This window comes from Garra rufa, chromosome 17 (assembly GCF_049309525.1).
Source record: "Garra rufa chromosome 17, GarRuf1.0, whole genome shotgun sequence".
Classification (NCBI taxonomy): Eukaryota; Metazoa; Chordata; class Actinopteri; order Cypriniformes; family Cyprinidae; genus Garra; species Garra rufa.
The window spans coordinates 35,091,192-35,113,959 of NC_133377.1; the positions used below are offsets into that span (position 1 = coordinate 35,091,192).

Here is a 22,768-nt window from a genome sequence, read left to right on the forward strand (position 1 = left end):
ACAGATGGGAAGGGGGTTTATAGGGACAGGTGTGGATTCCAGTAAGCAGGGTGATCAGACCTCTCCCAAATCTCCATTCAGACTCAGGAAGACACAAATTCGAGGCAATTTCCTTTGATATCTCTTTTTAAAAATCTATTTTACGCAAAACAGACTTTAAAAAAAATCTAAATATAAACTAAACTTAAAAATATGGCATGCCCCTCCGAATCTAACAAGACCAGTTTCGAGATTTTTTGCTAAAGCATTGAGAAGTTATAAGCAAAAAGCCATTTTTCATATCTCCTGACCATACCTCCTGAGCCAATTTTGGTGAAAATCAGACAAACTGTCAAGGACGAGTTCGAAAAAGTAGGTTTTACAAACAAAAATTTTTAGAAAAACACCTTCGGTGCTTGGCCCCTTATAAGTTATTACCAGGGTCACATTCTAAGCAGACATTCATAATATTTTGACAAACCCCAGAAACCTGTCCAGCTGTGAGAACGGAAAGTGTCAAAACGCCTTCGGACCAGCTGAGAGCAGCTGTCGAACTTCGTCACACTGACGTGAAGACGGCCGTCCGTTTTAGAGCCTTGACTAACAGGGTTTAAAAAGGTGAAGCATTAATAAGCGGTCACAAACTCGGCAGAGATTAACCCACCTTCACAGTCCTAAGAATTACACTTCAACCCAGCGGAACACTGGATAAAGACTATCCGCTAGACTGTCAACAAGCCAACTGTTACATCTGTCAAACTTCTCCCAGTAGTGTTAGGAACCACATGAATGCCAGTTTAGATACTAAACAGTCACTGTAATTAAACTAAAATGATGACTAAAAATAGAGCTAAAAATAAAAACTGGGAATTTAAAAAACTAATTCAGAATATTATTAAAAACTATCATAGCATCTCACTAATGCAAGTATCTGAATTTGTACCTCAGTATGTACAAATATACATACAAATAAATAAAGGTGACTACAAAGATTAGATAGACTAACTAAATAAAAAATAAACTTACTAAAATGATTGAAAACCTAACAGATGATAGATTAATTAAACTTTAATTTAACTAAAATTTAAATGAAAATAAAAAACTAATTAAAAAGTTAATAAATATTTGATTGATAGATACATAGATAGATAATAAATAATAATTTGCATAATTAATTATACTTTAATTTAATTATTAAAAAGTTATTAAACTTTAACTCAAAATGATAAAAATAAACAAATGAAAAAGTTAATAGATTTGATAGAGATATAGACAGATAGATAGACAAAAAATAAATAGAAATTCACTTTAATTATACTTTAATTTAACTTAAAACTAAAATTAAACGATAAAAAATTAAAAAGTTATTAAAGTTAATAAAAAATTTATATATGATAGATAGATAAATTTGCTTTAATTTAACTTTAAACTAAAATTAAAATGTTAATAAAAATTTAAGTTAATCAATAGAAACTTTAACTCAAATTAAAATGATAAAAATAAAAAAACAAATTAAAAAGATAAAGTATATCTCAATACTAAAACAACACTGACCTGAGTGTGTACCTCAGTTTGTAATAAGTAAATAAATAAATTCAGAAGCCTATTGGGCAAACATACATAAATACAACGTAGAAATGCTCTTTTAAAAATGAATAAATATTTAAATATTAAATAAATATAAATGGGTAATTTTAGTATTTTTCATATCATTTTAACACAGACAATTCTTTTAAATCCTTTAACAAGCACTAAATGCTTGGCTGACAACAAACCAACTAAATTAGTCAGATTTAGGAACTACATGAAATCCAGTTTGACTAACCGGAAGAGGAAGTAGACGCAGAGTCAAAACGTTTGGTCAAACCTAAATGCAATGTGACTTACTGTTTGAGGGTGCAGATTTTGGAGTCCATTGACTCCTGCTTGCCCTTCATGAGCTGGACATCTGTGATCATTTTAGACACATCTTCAGAGTTCAACTTGAAGTCCTCGTGTTTAATATTTGTCACCTGCAGATGGACACAATGAAAATGTCAAAGATATGAACTGAGGAGTAAGTGTGTGTGTGTGTGTGTGTGTGTGTGTGTGTGTGTGTGTGTGTGTGTGTGAGAGATTGGAGGGGTGAGTTGAGTCTGTCATGACCCGTTTCTGAACCCTCAAGTAGTGGAAAGCATGTGCTAACGGTTTGATTTCCGGCCCGAGCTGGACATTTGGACAGAGAGGGAGAGGGAGAGGAAAGACTATAAATCGGAGGGGTTGGAAAGTGGCGTCGATGGAGCATCAGAGTGACGCCAGATTAAGTGCCCCAGAACCTCGGCCTCTAATCCACACGTCTCCAGCTGGCTTCCTCTCAAACCTGCTGATTATCGCAATCTGTCACTGAGCCAACGTGAAAAAGAGGGACACTGGGATTCAAAGTGGCCCGAGGAAACCCAGCAGAGCACATGGAAACCATCACACATAAGAAAAAGCAGGGCTTGACATTAACTTTTTGAGGCACTTGTCCTTCGGGCAAGTAAATTTATGTTTCACTTGTCCATGCACAAAAGTCACTTGTCCGGGTAAAGATTTATAATATCATTTTTTTTTTTTTTTTGCTAATGCAGAATTCATTGAAAGCATCCAAACACTATCAATATTAATACAATTCAGTTGAAACAGTAGAAAGGAACGTAGAAGTAGAAGTAGAAAGGAACAGTAGAAGGATCTCCAGACTCATAGTATAATACAAAGTAATACTTTGCACGCTGATGTGCACAGTGTATCACCAGAGGTAGTAGTGACTCTTGGTGAAAAAAAATAAAACTATCTATCCGACAGACGCCACAGAACATTTCTCCGTCTTCATAAATAACCCAGTCGAATTCATCTTTCCATTTGGTTACAAATTTCCATTTCCGTTTGAACTCATATGGTGCTGTTGGTGTAAGGCAGGGCTCGAAATTAACTTTTTTACTTGGTAGCACTGGTGCTCCCAACTTTAAAAAGTTAGGAGCATCCCAAAAAATGTAGGAGCACCCAATTTATTTTTAGTTATGCACCGATCTTGATTCTTCATGGCCGATTCTGTTTAACTGACATCTGACAGACGCCTGCCAGATGTTTGTACACAGCAGATGCTTTCCAGATCAAGAGATCTTTATCAGATATCTTGCAGACGTACATGTGCTATCTGAGCCGCGTTGTCAGTGGCGCCGCCCCCCCTCAAGTTAGCCAAGGAAGAAGACTATTAATATGTTAAAAATAAGTTTAATACATATTGCAAAATAATTACGAAATTGCATTATTTTGATATACTATTCGACTGTTAGTTATGTTAGCACCTGTTAAAAATAAAAAAAATCTAAACTGTTTTTCGTTTGTTTGTGTATGCGGGACGCCGGCCAAATGGGTGTCTATTAGGTCTGTAAATATTTGAAACGCATGTGACTTGAGGCTGAGCTCTGATTGGCTTGTTTCAGATTGTCCAGACCCTCCCACTTTAGATCTTAGCCAATCAATCTTGTTTTTATATATTTTGTCCTCATGTGATTGGACCGTTCTCGACTGTCAAATATGTGCAATATATTTTCCGAGATGAAAGTAAATTTGATTTTATCTTTCACAAGCCATTCAAATGAAGAAAAAATAAATAAAATAAACATACGAATCATGGAGCTTGGATAGAGTTTGCTTGCTAGATGCGATGTAAGTCATGCCTTTTATTGTTTGTTTGGTATTTCAAAGTCCTGTCACCAAAGCTTTGTGGGCAACTACACAGAAAGTAACGTTAACTGTAACAATGCAGTTTAACTCAATCGTCGGGGTACAAGCAAGGGTTTATGTAGATGTCTTTTTTCAAGTAAATTGTGAGTGTTTATGTTAGTATTATTATAAGCACAATATTAAAATAGATATATATATAATATAGTGTTCCTTCTTTAATTGGACATACAAATATATTGTCAATAGCATTATAATTACTTATTATATTGGACTATATATAACTTTATGAAAATTAATTTATATGCAATGTTTTATTACAAATCAATTTATTTTCGCTGTCTTTGAGATTTATCCTGTGGCTCCCTCGTGTGGATAACATTAGTATTATGGCCTTTATCTCTGAATCACATTAATATAAATCGCTAATATTTTTTGGGATGATTACAAATGTTTAATGATTACTTTACTGATAATAAAGCCTGTATTAACAATGTGATTCATTTTGTGTGCGCCCCCCTAAAAATTTTTTGCACCAGCCGCCACTGCGCGTTGTATAGTATATTGACACGGAGGCGGCAGAATTGTATCTGACAGAATATGCGCTGTAGCACGAAATATACTATATTTCTTCAAAAGCAGATTGTGGAAACCTTTTAATTGTCCACAATAAAAATAAAATCGTCATTTCACACACCCCTAATTGCAGTTTGTGCAACGCCGGAACAGGGTTTGGTTGAGAGAGAGAGAGAGAAAAAAACGTCCGGTTCTAAGTTAAGCGGAGCGCAGTTTCAGTGACAGGGAATGATTGACGGCTCAGGGCTCGCAAAATGTCAAAATCTCTGGTAGCCCTTCGGGCAGGTACTCATCAGAATTTGATAGCCCAAAAATTAATTTAACTAGCCCAAATTAAAAAAAAGACATTTTTTAAAAATAGAAAATCAGATAGGAGTCTAAATGTCAATCAAAAATGTTTTCAATACACAAATATAAACAAATATCAAGGAAAGAATTTTATTTCACCATTTAGTGTAGCTGCAGAATTTTAAAATATCAATTTAAGGCAATTTATGACCCTTTTTTTAAGAGCTGCACAAGTTAAATGAACAGTATGAGTGGGGTTGGACAATGTACGGTAGAATATTAAGCCATAAAATTACATGATTTATAATTCAGATACAGACACAAAAAACAAAATATCTAATACAATGGCATTTCAACCTTTATACCATTAAAAGGGATAAATCAAGTATATAATTTCTTATATTTATATAAGATATATAACATTAGTATTACATAATTGTTTAGATTTTTTAAAAGGCAAATTAAATTATTTCACACTTACACATGGATCGATAATTCCAATAATTTGACCATAAACAGCTGAAAAAATGTATTAGAAATAAAAATTAATGTTTGTCACGAGGGGCCGCTTTAGGAGCGCTGAAATACTACGGTATCCATAGTAACAGCTGTACACAAACCAGCACTAACGCCGTTTTATCAGACATGAAATGACAATGCAAAGGACATGTTTCTGAGGACAGTCTGTTCCCGTCAGATACATTCATATGAAGACATCTGTGCAGCGTTTTGACTTTGAAACGTACAGCGTGCATATTTATTCAATAGCTAGCGACAGTTTTGAAACCGAGTCGCACCACACTCATTTTTCTCACTCGCACAAATGCTTCCAAATATAATTTGAGGTCGCACAGATTAATTTATCGCAATTTCGAGAGAGAGAGAGAGAGAGAGAGAGAGAGAGAGAGAGAGAGAGAGAGAGCCGTGCGCGCACTCTCCCATGATCGAACATAGAATGCTGCTACGTCAGAGCGGCCAAAGCGTCAACAAGCTTCCTCGTACTTTTTGACAAGAGTTCTTGACGGGGCGGCCAGAGCTTCTTTGCACCTCAAGTCGGCGGCGGTGTGAACGTACAGTAACTTCACGAGCAGGTCTTTTCCGTTCCGTGTGTGTGTGTGTGTGTGTGTGTGTGTCGGCGCGCTGCGCTCTCTGTTCAATATTCCGATCGGTGTTTGCGCTGCACGTTCTGCTCTGTCGTTAACGGCATATAACGTTAATTAACATGGCATTTTATTTTGTTTGAAATTTAACTTGTCCAGTCGGACAACCAATTTTCTCTTCCACTTGTCCTACAAAAAAATCCACTTGTCCCGGACAAGCGGACAAGCCTTAATGTCGAGCCCTGAAAAGGTTTACTTGATCTGGTTACCCATCACCAGAGTCAGTGCACTGAGAGCTCTGCACATTTATGAATGGAAATATATAAACCGCAAATGGAGTGGAGTTTTTCTAAAATGGTTTGCTTTCCATTTACTTAATTAGCACAGAAAACACTAAATATATCTGTGGATTTAGTCTAATATCAGAAGAGAAAGAGGTGGTTGTTGCTGGTTACTGTATGATGACTGAAATCGTGAAATGGCCTTAAACTATTAGTAAATAAAATACAGAACGTCATATTGTCTTATACATGCACAAACTGTATTTATTCTGAAAGCACTGCACGAGCTCCTTAGACAGGGTTCAAAGTCCAAAGAACGAGGAAAATCTGTGTGATGTGAATCATTCATAAATCTGCTGCTGTCAGCAAAAGTAGCTGAGGTCTCTTTGCGGGTTTCCACCAAAATAAAAATCAACGTTCATAAATGTTAGTATTGTAATTTTACTGTTGATCTGTAAAATAAAATAAAAAACTAACATAATCATTACAACAGCTCTACTAATACACATATTATAACATTCTCCATGCAAAGCTGCATTTATTTGTACATTAAAAAACAGAAAGGAGGTCTTGAAAATTGCCAAAGAATATGATTTTACTAACTTATTAATTTTAAGTTAAATTGTGCTTTGTTGGTAGGCTATTAAGTCTACTAGAATGTTAAAATGTTCAGTGGTAAATACATATTTTTAAACTGTTGTTTTGTAATTGATTTTTTTTCTTTGAAAAGCAAGACAAATCTGTAAAAAGCAAATATTGGCTGTTTAATTTATGTAATGGTGAAAAAAAATGGGCAAAATACATTGGGGAAAAACATGAAAAACAGTGTTCGGTAATCGGCCTTTGGCCCAGTGTGTAATTTTGTTCGGCTTCGGCCAAGAATTTTCATTTTGGTGCATCCCTACTAAAGAATATTATTTTACTAACTTATTAATTTTAAGTTAAATTGTGCTTTGTTGGTAGGCTATAATGTCTACTAGAATGTTACAAATTTTCAGTGTTAAATAAATATTAGGGATGCACCGAATGTTTGCACGAGCTCCCTAGCCAGGGTTCAAAGCCCAAGGCACAAGGAAAATCTGCGCTAAAACAATGTGATGAGAATCATTCATGAACCTGCTGCTCAAGTAGTACTGAGGCAGAGGTCTTATTGCGGGTTTCCGTCAAAATAAAAGTCAAAATTCATACATGTTAGTATTGTAATTTCTTTATGAATGAGCAAAGATTTCGGAAAAATTGTGGATGAAGAGTAATCCTTGAATTTTAGTTAAAGGTCCCATATTGTACACATTTCTGGAGGTTTATTTTAGTTGTTGATGTCCTTAAGAATATATATTTGCGGTATAAGTGCCAAAATCCATCTCAATATATTTTTACAGCTCCTTTTTTAGGAGCTCTGTCAAAAACAGGTCAATTTTGGCCCATCTATTTAATACTCATGAGCCTCTCTTCTGATTGGCCTGTTGTTTTCTGAGTGACGCACAGCCAGGCCAATCACAGTTAACTACGGTCATGTATGCTTTAGCCGAGTCCAGAACCATAGAGAGAGCCTAGCCTGATGATACTCAACAGGATATTTCAGAATAATCATTAATGTTTTTTCTTTTTCAAACACCGAATGCAGTAAGCTACATAACTGTTGCTTTAGTAAAGCCCCTTTAACAATGCGCGCTGATTCTGGAAAATTACGGGAACGAGCGCTGTGTGAACAAAAGCCAGAACCATAAAGGCAGTGTTGTAGTGATGATGCACGTTATCATGCGACTCTTCACGACGAAAAAATACGTGCAAAGTGGAATTGAAGCGCCGATCAGACAGAGCCAGCTCCGCACTATCAGCGCTGAAGCACAGTTTGTTCAGGTTAGTTTCAGTTTGGTGAAACGTATGCGTCGCATTACATCTCACGTCCAAACATCACATGTCTTTATGGGTTGTGTGTAAAGCACTCACAGATTCCGGAAAGCAACTGTGAATGAACCAAATTAAACAACTCCGGAACAAATCATGGGACACATTATCCGTGTATTTACCGGAATCGCTGTGTGAAAGAGGCTGAAGTTGACGTGCCACTAGTCTCTTATATTCACGTTGTTCTGAAGCCTGTGCAATGATGTAGTTTTGACATCTATCGACTGAACAGGGTTTTCTCGACTTGTTTTCGTGTTGTTGTTGCTTAGCAATGTTATGGACACGATATTGTCTGGGTTTGACAAAAGGAGGGTGGGACGTGATTGGTGCTCGGGGTTGTGACTGAAGGCGGTGACTGAGTAGATCGGACGTCACATTTTTACGGAAGTCACAGCGGCTCGTGAAAAGGAACAGCTACTTTAAACAGGCTGTGTGCAGTTTACTGTGAATTGACTGTTTTGAAACTCATATGGTAGTTACATAGCCCCTAGACCTCAGTTATCATGAAAAAGCCAGGAAATTTCGATTTTGACAATATGGGACCTTTAATGTTAATTTCAGCATTTACTAATGCATTATTAAAATCACAAGTTGTGTTTGTTAACATTAGTTAAAGCACTGTGAACTAACACGAACAATGAATGACTGTTTACTAAAATTAACAAAGATGAATAGTGTAATAAATGTATTGTTCATTGTTCGTTCATGTTAGTTAATACATTAACTAATGTTAACAAATGACACCTTGTTGTAAAGTGTTACCAATAAATAAATAAATTTATAATTAATCCAATGATTTCTGATCATTCTTCAGACAGCAGAATGAGACACAACTTTTGTAAATCTGCAAATGTAGAATATTAAACTTAGTACTATTTAGTCAAATATATCTGGACCCTAGTTTTAAAACATTTGTCCAAGAACAAAACCAAACTCGATACTGGAGGGGCCGGTGTCCTGCAGAGTTTAGCTCAACTTGCCTTAACACACCTCCCAGGAAGTTTCTAGTATGCCTATTAAGAGCTTGACTAGCTGGTTCAGGTGTGTCTAATTGGGGCTGGAGCTAAACTCTGCAGGACACCGGCCCTCCAAGACTGAGTTTAGGCACCCCTGTCCAAGTACATACTTATTAAAGCCAGAAAAAGCAAATATATCAGTCATCAAGTGTTTAAAAGAAGGGGAAAAAAAACTGTAAACGAAAGCCTTCACTGCTAGTTTCACACCTACATTACAAACTACACATAAGCCTGAAAAGCCTTTGCTGGAGTCCAGTAAGAAACGAGAAAAGTTCAATTATAATCACACTTAATTATGTTTTTCCCTGTGGGAGAATATAATTCTGGCAAATGTTCATTTGCAAGTGAAACACTGCAGGTTTCAAAGCCAAACATGCGCAGCAGGGAATCCCCCAAAACCCAGATCAATTCAGACGGCATTAGTGGTCTGACATCATGACTGTGTCCTAAATGAACTTCAGCCTGACCGTAAAGCTGCTTTGGATCAAAAAAAAAGCCCCTCTCTGACATACCACCTAATTATAAAAACCTGGAGTTCATTCAAATCTCAAGGTCACTCCTATCTCATAAACACTCTGCTCATATATTCTGAGTTGTTTCGGGAAAGACAGGCCATCAGGAAGATGAGTTTCTACCTACCGTTGTGACTTTCCTCTTGATATTCTCCAGCAGCTGCTCCTGTCCACGGATGAAATATGGATGCTGGAATTCTGTGTCGTCTTTCTCTGGTTTTACCAGCCCACCCTGCTCAATGTGGACAACTTTCCGAAAACCATCTATGAGAAATACATACATATAATCACATGTTAACAGCTTTTGGCTTCAAACTCCTTACAATTCAGACTTTTTTCCTCAAGATAGGAAGATATAAACTCGCAATAGCATATTACAAAATTTTGAGAAAAAAAACTAAATTGATAGATATAAACTTGCAAATTGCAAAATACAGCTCTTATTATTTTCCCGCAAATGCGAGTTTGTGTCTCGTAATTTGACATTTTTCTGTTTCTCACAAACTCACAATAACGTGTTATAAAATCAGAACTGTGAGATACAAACTCATAAAAGTCAGATAAAAGATAAAAGTCAGAATTGTGAGGGAAAAGACAAAATTGAGAGATATAAGCCCGCAAATTACAAGCAAAAACTTCAAATTGCATGATACAATTCATACTTTCTTTTCACAAATGCGAGATTTTATTTCATAACTTGCCGTTTCTCTCACAATTTGCAAGTATATATCTCTGAATTCTCTTTTTCCTGACAATTTAGATTTTTTTTTAATATATAACTCACAATTCTGACTTTCTTCTCGCAAATGCAAGTTTGGATCTCAAATGGAGTTTATATCTTTCAGAAGTTTTTATAAAGAAAGAATACAGCAGCTAAAATAAGCATCTGAGCACACTGGAATGTGCTTTTTAAATAAAATGTATTATTAAAATATATTTAACTTAAATGTGGACAATTACAGTTCAACATAATTTATTCTCATTGACATTTTTTTTTTTTTGCATTTTACAACAAAAGACAAATCAAAATCTTTCAATTACCTTTACCCAAAGATAAAAAATATTTATATTAACCTAAACATTTATTCTAAACTAATTGTGCATAATACATCATAACCAAATTAATATCAAGACTTATTTACAAAGCACTTTAAAGAGTGTACCAAAAAGCTGTACAATAAAAAAAGTGAAGTCCTCAGCAAACAAACCATCAATCGGCCATATTGGTGGCCCTAAATGTAAACAATGCCACTAAACTAAACAAAACTTGCATATTTTGCTGATTATTGCTGCTGAAAATGGTCAATTATTGTAAAGTTTTGGGCTGTACTAATCGGTTGGACCAGGAAAAACATTTGTGAGTACTACAAACTGACAAAAGTTATAACAAATCAAGAAGAAGAACAAAAGGCGCTTGTAGTTTGCCAAACTGAACCAGGACAAACACAAAATTGAGTTTGTCAAAATATTGCACCCTTTCCTGCTTACTAAGTCCTTCTCTATATGATTTAGCAGCTTCCAAATATTCCTTTCTGTGGGTTTGACAGCATAAATTAGCAGAACAACATATTCAGTAGTACATTAACTGTATAATCTATGCTGTTGTTTACATCTGAGGTATTGCCAATATAAGCTGCGCATTTAAGTAACTGGCCAAATTGTGACGTAATTGCAAACCCTCTATACATCTTGAAACAGATTTGGTTAATTAGATTTATTACATAGTTGTTGGAATTCTTCACATATACTTACACATATTGAGCTGGCGAACAAAACTGGCCATGTTATTGTGCTTAAAATATTTCGGCAGAACCTCTTTGGAAAACCTGCCCTGGTCGAAAACGTGAAAGCTGTTGCCACTCTGAAAAAAAAAAAAACATCAGAAATGGTTAAAACAGTAAGTTTAGTGAACAAACATATCATCAACACATCTACAAGATGTCAAAACAGTTCTGAAACTGAAACAAATCGTTAGCCTTTCCTGGTGGTAAGCTTAAAAAACACAAGCACCAGGCAGATCCACTTTTAATACTCTAGATTTAGACAAGTGACAAATAGTATTAATTCAATACTTTACACGTTTTTTCCTAAGTTTATTTTGTGTCTCTGGTTTAAGTCTTAAATTTGGTCATGACGACTGAATCTAAAATGAAACGGCAAATTTGTTATGTATCTCAGGCCCTTTAAACCAAAGTATCAACATGGCCACAAGGTAAAAACAATAAATTCAGGTACCTTAGCCTCCACATCAGAGGTTATTTTAGGAAGTGCTTGTTTGGGCCTCAACTAGCTCATCTCAAATGAATCTAACGTTACAATCCAGATCTGTAAACCTTCCACAAACCATCTGAAGCCCACAATCAGAATCCTAACTCACCGGACTCCAGCAGATTAACGGGTCCGTGTCCGGATCCTCCACCAACGTCCAGAGTTTGGTCAGAAACGCAGGTACATTATTACCCGAGACCATCACACCTCCAGGGCCCACACTGTGATACTCCATCACAGATAGTTTAGTACTTGTTTCTGACGATAATTACAACTCTGTAACGAGTCACTGATGAATAGCAAAGCTACACACTCAAAGTGTGGATGTACGACACAGATTCCGCTGTTCGAATACACCAATCTGATTCTCTTTCCTCCTCGGAGTGTCCGGATCCCGTTTAGAGAGCGATATATAAGATTAAATTAATTTGAATAAGTGTCTTCGATCGTTTAGAAGTAGTGGAAATTTCCATTAAATCAACATCACGTAGAAACTGCGTAGAAACAACCAGCGCTGAGAAGAGTCGCGATCTGATGACGGCACAGCGACGCGTGTTTAAAAACATTACACAATTTTTTAAAGAGTGTTAAACACTATACGTGTAAATAAAAGCACATAAACCGTAATCCAATTTGTTTAAACGTCTTTAAAAATATTAATTTGTATAAACAAAAAGTTTAAATGTTCACGCGTATGACGTTGAACTTTAACCTTTTCCCTTCGACGCAATTTTAATAAAACGCTCTCAAATAAAAATTATTATATTTTTAAAAAACGACAGATTGTAAGTAAGTTCAAACTAGTGATTTTTGAAAACGGGTTACGTAAAAAATAAGTAAAACAAACCGAACGCGTCGCGGGTTGACCTTTGACGTCATAGATTCAAACCCACATGGTCGCAGTTTCAGCATGCGTCCAACACACAGCGGCACCATGAGTAAATTAAAGAATAAGAAAAGAAATTTAGAGGAGAAGGAAGACGAACAGGTATGATTTGATACTATATTGATATAATGTTGTTTTGAAGCAGTTTATACACAACGCGGTATATAAGAACACGCGTGTTTATATAGCGCGGGTTGGCTTGAGGTTCTCTGACTTGATGGAATTGAGATTAATAATACAAATTGATGTATTTGCAGGTATTTTATTTATTTAATACGTGTTAATAGACTGTCAGTCTATTAATACACTGTTAATAGACACTTGAGTTCGTAAAACACGCATCCCGCTTTTCCACACGCCGGCTGTTCGTCTACTGTATATTTATGCTATTATATTATATACTTAGAGATCAAAAGGTTAGAAACACGTGGCCAGGTATATGTTTTTATGTAATTAAAAACCTTATCATTAAATAATGTTTAAAATGAGGTTGTAGACAAATATGAGTTGTGCTCTTGTATGAAATGCATTATGAAAGCAAAATTTGGTTTAAGTGTCTGTAAATATTATGCAGTAATGAGTGTGTTGTGTTTGCTTTAATGCATTTGTGATGGTTTTTCTTTCTCAGCTGCCCATCTTTGATAAGGATGGCACTAAAGAGGGTCATCTAGATGATGGTGAAGAAGATCAGGATGATCTGTCAGACAGCGACGAGAGCGTCTTCTCTGGGCTTGAAGAATCAGGGAGTGACAGTGATGATGAGGACGATGAAGAAGATGAAGAGGATGCTTCTGAAGAAAAGAGCTCTGACGTAGAGGAAGAAAAAGCAGCCGACGGTGATGGAGACGATCAGCCGTCCACTAAAGGAGTCATCAAACCTCAGGTACTATGAACCAGCATGTTAACATTTTTTTTTATTTTTTTTTATGGAGATTCATACTGTGGAATTCAAATTCTTTTAAGTGGTGAAATCCATTCTGAATGTATTGATCAGGACTGATAGTGTGCAGGAGACTTATGTTTTGATGGATTCATGATTGGTCCATACAGTAAAATGGTGCATAAATGATACATAATATCAGACTTATAGATGATACACACATGACTTGTTTTTATTCCTGATGCACCTTTATGCCATCAGGAAAACTTCTCACACAAAGTTTTAGGTGCAAACAATGCAAGATAGTATGCCTTTTCATCTTTAAAATTATCTTCTTCATTGACATGCACAATATCCTATTGGTAATCTAGATGTTTGACCTGAAAAATGCCAGTTAAAAGACTGATAGTCTTTTTGCACCTAAAATATTATCATGAATAGGTGGTAGTTATGTGTTCTGTTTGATCAGGCATGGTGATTTGCCTGAAAGTTTGAGAGCTTCTGGTTTTCTGTTATATACTGTGCAGCTCATTGGTCTGTACAGATGTGATTTCCATTAGTACTGTATTTGTTATTGCCAACTGTATTGCATTTAGCGGAGTTTCTGTCATATGGAGTGTCACATTTCCAGACAGCGTTTTGAAATATACTGTGATTCCAAAGAGAATTTGGACACTTTAGCCAGACAAATGTCTGCGTGTCATCGCGTTATGTAATACGATATCAAAGCAGCTTGCGCTTACTTTAAAGAAAAACAGTAGTATTTGCATTTATTCATTTAGCAGATGCTTTTATATGAATATCTAAAGCAATTAATTGTATGGAGGCAATGGCATGAGAAATGTTTTTCTGTCATTCTCTAGAACTGGGATTCTCAGCCGTTTTGAATGTCCAAGACAATATTCACTAACTGCATAAAATAATTCTAATTAAAATAGTTTATTTCCATTATTCCAGACTGAATGCATTTCAGGGTTCACACTTTTTATGGCCAAACAATTTACATGATGTTTCCAGTGTTAATTATTTGCAAATAAAGAGCAGTTTCTGCAAAATAAAATTGATTTTAAAGATTGAGATTGAGCTTGATGTAACTACAAAAAATTATTATTCATTATAAAAATTTCAGTGACTTCTCAAGGTCTGCAAATTACACTTTTAAAAGTCCCTCAAAATAAGACATAAGCATTAAACCAAAGAAAAGAAAAGACTTATGTTTTGATTTTGAGCTATTTTAGATTATTCAAAAAGTTGATTTGTGCATATGATAAACTTGAACTATAGTGTTTGAGGAAATATATTGTAGAGTTAAATGTGTTTATTTCATATAATGTTTATTTATTTGTTTGTTTATATATTACTTGTATATAAAAATTTTTATCTTTTATTTTTATAGGATTAACAAATAAAAAATGAATGTGGGTTTTTTTTCTTTCGTTTTTTTATATTATATCTAAAATATCTATTTTAGGTTATTTGAAAAGGTGTTTTTGCCTTGATTTAAATCATTTAAACCATTTTGATAAATATACATTTACATATAGAGAGAGGTAAAAGTTTCAGTAGCTTGATGTAACTACAAAAAAATTAAAATTCATTATAATTTCAATTACTTTTCAAGGTCTGAAAAATACAAGAAATGTATGTTGATTTTTAGCTGTTTAATGTTATTCAAAAGGTTGATTTGTGCATATGATAAACAAAATGTATTGTTTCTGACTTTAGATTAAATATTTTTACTATTTCATGTAAATTATTTATTTACACCTGTGGATTAAATATAAATATTTATTATTTTTTGTCCGTTATTTTAATAGGATTAGCAATTTTAAAAGAAGAAATGTGTTTTTTTTTTTCTTTTTAGCTGTTTTAGGTTATTTGAAAACTTGTTTTATCTTACTTTAAAGCTATTTTGACCCCCTTAGAAATAGTAAAGAGAGAAAAAGAGAGTTTCAGTACCATTTAGTCCTGAAGTGCAGAAAAGACATTTCTAAAAATGTGTTAAAAATATTAAATAAAACCGTTTGTTGGTTTAAAATGGTATAAAACAGTAGACGTAGAGCTGTGGAAATAAAGCTGACCCTTGACCACAAAACCAGTCACCAAGGTCAATATTATTATTATTATTATTATTTTTTTTTTATTGTGATTTTTAAGAAAAAGAAAAGCTAAATAAGCGTTCCAATGATGTATGGTTTGGAATCTGAAATCTAAGGATGCCAAAAAAATCTAAATATTGAGAAAATCACCTTTAAAGTTTTCCAAATGAAGTTCTTAGCTATGCATATTACCAATCAAAAATTAAGTTTTGATATATTTGCAGTAGGAAATTTACAAAATATCTTCATGGAACATGATCTTTACTTAATAGCCTAATGAGTTTTGGCATTAAAAAAAATTATAATTTTTACCCATGCAATATATTTTTGGCTATTGCTACAAATATACCTGTGCTACTTAAGATGGGTTTTGTGGTCCAGGTAATTTTGTAATGTCAAAAAAAAGGTTAAGTCATCTTTGAGAAAAGATCCCATTGCATTGTTTTATTATCTAATGCAGGGACAATACTTTTTGACTGCAATATTTTCAGTCTCATGAATGAGGAAAGATGCTGTTTCTGGACTTCACTCCCTAGCACCCCCTAATGGCACATCACTGATAGTGTGTGTGCCACTGGATGCGTCTCCCCTCATCCCACTCGGTTTACCTGCCACACAAACCTGCTTCTGTATTAATAGACATCTGAAAGAAGGAAGTCGCTTGTCAAACTGTCATTCTGTGTGAGTCCATTTGGACTCATGTACAGAGAAACATGCGATGATGATAAATAGCAGGTGGCCGGCACAGAGGAAAGTCAATATTTATCTATAGCTGTGAGAATGTGCATCAGTCTGCTGGTGAACTCATAACTCAACAGCTGTCAATCAAGTATGTGCGTCTGTGAAGACATCACCTCGGTAGAATAACGCCTCGCTCCCTTAGAGAACTGAGACGCATGACTGTCATGTTATTACATTTTATAAATAACACGTTTAGGGAAAAGTATGCCTTTAAATGTATCCCTGGACCACAAAACCAGTCATAAGAGTCATTTAAAAAAAAAAATAATAATAATAAGATTTATACACCATCTGAAAGCTGAATAAATAAGCTTTCTATTGATGTATGGTTTGATAAGACAATATTTGGCAGAGATACAACTATTTGAAAATCTGAAATCTGAGGTTGCAAAAAAAAAAATCTAAATACTGAGAAAATCGCCTTTAAAGTTGTCCAAATAAAGCTCTTAGAAATGCATTTTACCAATCAAAAAATAAGTTTTAATATATTTACTGTAGGAAATGTACAAAATACCTTAATTGAACATGATCTTTACTTAATATCCAAATGATTTTTGGCATAAAAGAAAAATCGATCATTTTAACCAATACAATGTGTTGTTGGCTACTGCTACAGATAAACCCCTGCTACTTAAGACTGGTTATGTGGTCTCAAATGTCAACATATTGCTTGTCTTCTGTTCTTTGACTGGCGTGTGTTCTAGAACAGAAGGTGTTTTTTGAATTTTTGTTAATAATTATTTTATAGTTGTAAAGTTACAAATCTCAGAATTTATAAAGTTATAAAATGTCAGTTAGAGATCTAACAACAGTCTTGTCAACAACATTTATTTGTCTTTAATTTATGTTTTGGTTAAATGAACAAATGTTAATAAATATTCCTGTGATTTCAAGGCTGATTTTTTTAGCATCATTACTCCAGTCTTCAGTGTAACATGGTCCTTCAGAAATCATTCTAATATGCTGATTTGCTGTTACAAGAAACATTATTATGTTGAAAACAGCTAAGTAGTACATTTTTTCAGGTTTCTTTGATGAATAGGAAGTTCAGAAGAACAGCACTTATCTGTAATATAAATCGTTTGTAACATTATAAATGTCTTTATTGATCAATTTTAATGACTTTTTTTTTCAATTTCCTTTCCTAAATAAAAAAATTATACTGACTACAAGACAAAAGCTTTTTATTTGAGATAAATGCTATTCTTTTGATTTTTCTATTCGTCAAAGAGTCCTAAAAAATTTACTCAACTGTTTTAAATATTGATCATAATTAAAAAAATATTAAATATGAATATTAAAATGATTTCTGAAAGATCATGTGACACTAAAGACTGGAGTAATGATGCTGAAAAGTCAGCTTTGAACACAGGAATAAATTACATTTTAAAATATATTCAAATAGAAAGCAGTTATTTTAAATAGTAAAAATATTTCACAATATAACTGCTTTTGCTGTATTTTGGATCAAATAAATGCAAGCTTGGTGAGCAGAAGAGTCCAAAAACTGACCAAAAACTTTTGACTGGTAGTGTATTTGTGGAAAACGGTACTTTTTTAAATAGATTGAAAGTTTTAAAAACAAATAAATTTGGAATAGAAATCCTTTGTAACATTATAAATGCCTTTACTTTCACTTTGAATGAATTTAATGCGTCCATACTGATTAAAATATTATTTTAAAAATGAATATGTATTAATGTAATGAAGTATTCATATTTATTTTTTTATATTAATATTTTTTCAATAATTAATAATAAAAAATGTAACCCTGAACCAAAAAAACAGTCTTAAGTAGCATGGGTATATTTGTACCAATAGCCAAAAACACATTATATTACAAAATTATTTATTATTTAGTCAATTTCCTACTGTAAATATATCAAAACTTAATTTTTGATTAGTAATATGCATTGCTAAGAACTTTATTAGGCAATTTTCTCAATATTTAGATTTTTTTTTTTTTTTTTTGAACCCCCAGATTCTAAATTTTCAAATACAACCCCTGGCAAAAAGTATGGAATCACCACACTTAGATGTTGTTCACCCATTTTGTTTAATTCATAGAAAATAAACAAATCACAGATATGACACAAAACTATTTTTGTTTATTAATCCAACATTGTGGATGTGTGAAACATACCTCAAACAAATGAGTTTAAGCTCTTTTAATTAATGGAAAATTATTTTCCATATCAAGTACAGGAAAAAAGTATGGAATCATTCAATGTTGAGGAAAAAAAAAATGGAATTATTAACCAAAAACGCAAATAGTACTTTGTTGCTCCTCCTCTGGCATTTATGACGACCTATATATATATTTATTTCAGAAATACAAATTACAAGCTGATTCCATATTTTGTTCCTCAACATTGAATGATTCCATAATTTTTTCCTGCACTTGATATGGAAAATAATTTTCCATTAATTAAAAGAGCTTAATCTCATTTGTTTGAGGTATGTTTCACACATCCACAATGTTGAATTAATAAACAAAAATAGTTTTGTGTCATATCTGTGATTTGTTTGTCTATGAATTTAAACAAAATGGGTGAACAACTTCTAAGTGTGGTGATTCCATACTTTTTGCCAGGGGTTGTAGTCTCTGCCAAATATTGTCCTATCCTAACAAACCATAAATCCATGGAAATCTCCTGAATATACATTTTTTTTATTATAATATGGCTTTTTTACCTTTATTTTCACAGGATAGTCAAGTTTAGACAGGATAATAACACTTGAACCATGAGCCAACAGTTCATGTTCTTTGCCGCAGCTAATATGCCAAAAATTGTCCAGCAACCAAAATGTCAAAGTGGTCATGGTTAGCAGCCACTGCTGATTAAAAACTGGCCTGTTTTGGCCTACCAGTAGTATTAGGCCCTTCGCATGTGAGCCGAATTGTTTTCGTGGAGTTCCTCCAGATCTTTCTGCTCTCATTTGTCAGGATCAACAGCACCTACAATGTGGAGTTCAGGGCCAAAGTGTTGCACTCCAGCGGATGTGCCTGACTTACCGCGGGACACTATCAAATTCACAGCTTTGAAATTTCTGTCTGGCGTTGCAGCGAAGTCCGTGGGATGTATTGTTCCAGTCTTACTTTTTTAATCCGCCCCCCTGGTGTGTTTTTTTCCTGTGCTTCTTCTGAGGGACTGATCTCGGCTCTGACTGATGCACACCAGGCAGACGTTAATGCGGCTGCCGGAGACGTTATGATTCTCGGGAGAGTTCCCGCCGCCCCTGCAGCCGTGTGTCTGATCCAGCGGCGGCCGTGCTCGCGCCGCGTGAGGGGGTGGGAGATGACATCGGGATGGGGGCGGAAGAGACCGGAGGGGCTCGTCTTACCCTGAAACTTTTTCTCTCGCTATAACGTACGCCTACGCACGACGCACGCTGCAGACACGGCTGGTCCGCTTCCATCTCTCACACACGTGACTTACTCCTATGGGGTCTTGCGAGGGCCAGATGGGGGTGATTCGGATCCTGAGGCGTTTAATTGAGAGGCCACAGTCTTAATTAAGTATCAGCGTGAATGTTGATGAGTGGCGTCGGATTGTTCCATCCGCAACTCACTCAATAACTCAACCGCAGTTCAGAGGAGGCAAGCGAAATAATGAGCGACTTGAGGCTTTCGGAGCGGAACTCGGGACGCTCCGCCAACAGACATTAAAAACACGTTATTGTGCAAACGTACGCTGAGTGTGTGTGTGTGTGATTTCAAGAAACCTGCTCCAAAAGCCTGTCAGTGCATTCATTTCTCTGTCTGATTCAAGTGTTGTTTGTCATTCGCAACTTTCGAGACTCGAACGCTTAACATCGCGCATTTGGTTTGCAACATCTTCGGCCCACGTCGGCTTTGCGGTCGACTGGCCAGACGTCCTGAAGAGCTTGTTTTTTAATCCGAAGCCACACTGTGAGCTTTTCTGTTCTGGCCACTCAAACGTCATCTGGTCAAATCATTTATCAAATGCCGATTTCTCTGCCCCCACATCCTTCTTTTATTACCGGACTCTTGCGGTAGAAACGAATGTGTTCGGATCCTTGACCGTCTGGTTAGCTGTGAAATTGTATCCCACCGCATTGGCAAATTAGGCCTGGGTCATATTTAGCTAGATGATGTTCTAATTTGATTATTTTCAGCATTTGTCTTGTAATTGTTCTGAGGGGTTTTGTAAGATTCGGAATATACACTACCAGTCAAAAGTTTATGAACAGTAAGATTTTTAATGATTTTAAAAGAAGTCTCTTCTGCTCACCAAGCCTGCGTTTATTTGTTTCAAAGTACAGCAAAAACGGTACAATTGTGAAATATTTTTGCTATTTAAAATAACTGCTTTTTGTTTGAATACATTTTAAAATTAAATTTATTCCTGTGATTTCGAAGCTGATTTTTTTTGCATCATTACAGTCTTCGGTGTCACATGATCCTTCAGAAATCATTGTAATATTGTGATTTGCTGCTCAAAAAAACATTTATTATTATGTTTAAAAAATGTTCAGGTTTCTTTAATGAATAGAAAGTCCAGAAGAACAGCGTTTATCTGAAAAAGAAATCTTTTGTAGCATTTTAAATGTCTTCATCACTTTTGATCAATTGAAAGCATCCTTGCTAAATAAAATTATTTCTATAATTTCTTATAAAAAAGCATTATAGTGACTCAAAGCTTTTGAATGGTATAGGGTATAATGTTATAACAGTTTTTTTTTATTTTAGATAAATATTGATCTTTTGATCTTTCTATTAATCAACAAATTCTAAAAAAACCTCAACTGTTTTAAATATTGATAATAATAATAGTAATGTTTTTTCAACAGCAAATCATCATGTTAGAATGATTTCTGAAGGATCATGTAACACTGAAGACTGAAGTAATGATGCTGAAAATTAAGCTTTGATCACAGGAATAAATTACATTTCAAAATATATTCAAATAGAAAGCTGTTATTTTAAATGGTAAAAATATTTCACTATATTACTGCTTTTGCTGTATTTTGAATTAAAAAAAAATGCAGGTTTGGTGAGCAGAAGAGAATTCTTTAAAAAAAACTAAACTAAAAAAACTTTTGACTGGTTGTGTATGGTTTTTTTTTTTTAATTGAATAAAATCACACTGTTTATTTAAATCAACGAATGCTACAGTGTTTTGTAATTTTCAGTTTTAATTTTTTAAAACAGTGAAAAACTGATATTGTGAAAAATTATTACAATTTAAAAGAACAGTTTTCTTTTTGAATATTTTAAAATGTAATTTATTAGCTGAATTTTTAGCATCATTACTCCAGTAAGTACTCTTCAGAGTCACACGATCCTACAGAAATCATTCCAATATGCTGGTTTGCTGCTTAAAATATTTGTGCTGTATTTGTGTCTTTTTTTTTAATGAATAGAAAGTAAAAAAAAAAAACTTTTATTTGAACATTTCTAGAAATCTTTTGTCACTTTTAATCAATTCAGTGCATCATTGCTGAATAAAAGTAATAATTTCTTTAAAAAAATTCTTACTGGCCCCAAACTTTTGAATGGTAGTGCATTGTAATACACAACTGACAGGTTTTTATTTCAATTTAAATAGTTTTCTTTCTAAATACAGTTTAAAATAAAATGTATTTCTGTGATGCAAAGCTGAATTTTAATATGCTGATTCAATGATCAAGAAACATTTATTATTTTGAAAACATTTGTAATTCACTTTTGTGCCACAAATGTCTTTACTGTCACTTTTGATCAATTTGATCCACACTTACTGAATAAAAGTATCAGTTTTATTCCAAAAAAAACTTTGAACACAATATTGATAAACAACAATATAGTCTTACTAAAACATCCAGATATATTAAAAAATACTTCCATGAACAGTTTTTGAGTTTTGCAAATGAATTTGAGGTCATGGATGAACAGCCAGTTTGAATTGATTCATTGTTGTTTGTTAAAAACAGAGATACTTCAAACATCTGTTTAATGCTTTTGTACTCACAAATTGCTGTGCAAGATAGAATCAGCTGGTGTAATGACACTGAAACATGAAGAAAGTCCTCGTGATCTTCACAATCTTACACTGGCAGCAAATACGTTTTGAATGCATTTGCTATGGCTGCTCATCCTAACAGGTCACGTCCTGATTTGGCCTGCGGTTTAATGACTCAGAACAACCGGTGTCATACCCCCCAACCCTTCCTTTCCAAAACTCTGTTTCAGCTTGTTTTTAGATCTTCAGCGTTAGCGGAAAAATTGGCCGTCCCTCGGGCTGCACGAGGCATTCAGGAACGCGGGGCTCGAGCGTCTTGATGTGGATTTAACTGGGCTTTGGGGAGGAAGTGTTTCACTTAGCTCTGCAGTCCAAGAGATAGCGGGACGTTAAGGAGCCGTAAATCAGCGCAGGTTGCTCACCTGCCCCATCTCGGGCTCGTGGGAGACGCGGCGGCTCAAAGCTGCTCTTCCTCTCGACCCTGTTAGGAAGTTTTCAGTCCGTTTGACCTTCTTGTGACTGATGGGCTGTGGTAAATAACAGGCGGTACTGTGAGCTTTCAT

The 22,768-nt window shown here is 34.6% G+C and overlaps 2 protein-coding genes across 3 annotated transcripts in view; one reads left to right on the forward strand and one right to left on the reverse strand.

Moving 5' to 3' along the window:
* Positions 1-12,140, reverse strand: part of hsf1 (heat shock transcription factor 1) — a 27,900-nt gene extending 15,760 nt beyond the window's left edge. For both annotated transcript variants that reach the window (XM_073821720.1, XM_073821719.1), the window contains exons 1-4: positions 11,743-12,140; positions 11,118-11,226; positions 9,493-9,629; positions 1,867-1,991 (exon numbers count right to left, since the gene is read on the reverse strand). In XM_073821720.1, the coding sequence (XP_073677821.1) occupies positions 1,867-1,991; positions 9,493-9,629; positions 11,118-11,226; positions 11,743-11,868 (497 nt within the window). In that variant the 5' untranslated portion in view covers positions 11,869-12,140. The remainder of the gene's footprint in view (positions 1-1,866; positions 1,992-9,492; positions 9,630-11,117; positions 11,227-11,742) is intronic.
* A 390-nt stretch (positions 12,141-12,530) lies between these two features.
* Positions 12,531-22,768, forward strand: part of bop1 (BOP1 ribosomal biogenesis factor) — a 94,797-nt gene continuing 84,559 nt past the window's right edge. The window contains exons 1-2 of the mRNA XM_073822054.1: positions 12,531-12,621; positions 13,148-13,402. Of these exons, the coding sequence (XP_073678155.1) occupies positions 12,544-12,621; positions 13,148-13,402 (333 nt within the window). The 5' untranslated portion in view covers positions 12,531-12,543. The remainder of the gene's footprint in view (positions 12,622-13,147; positions 13,403-22,768) is intronic.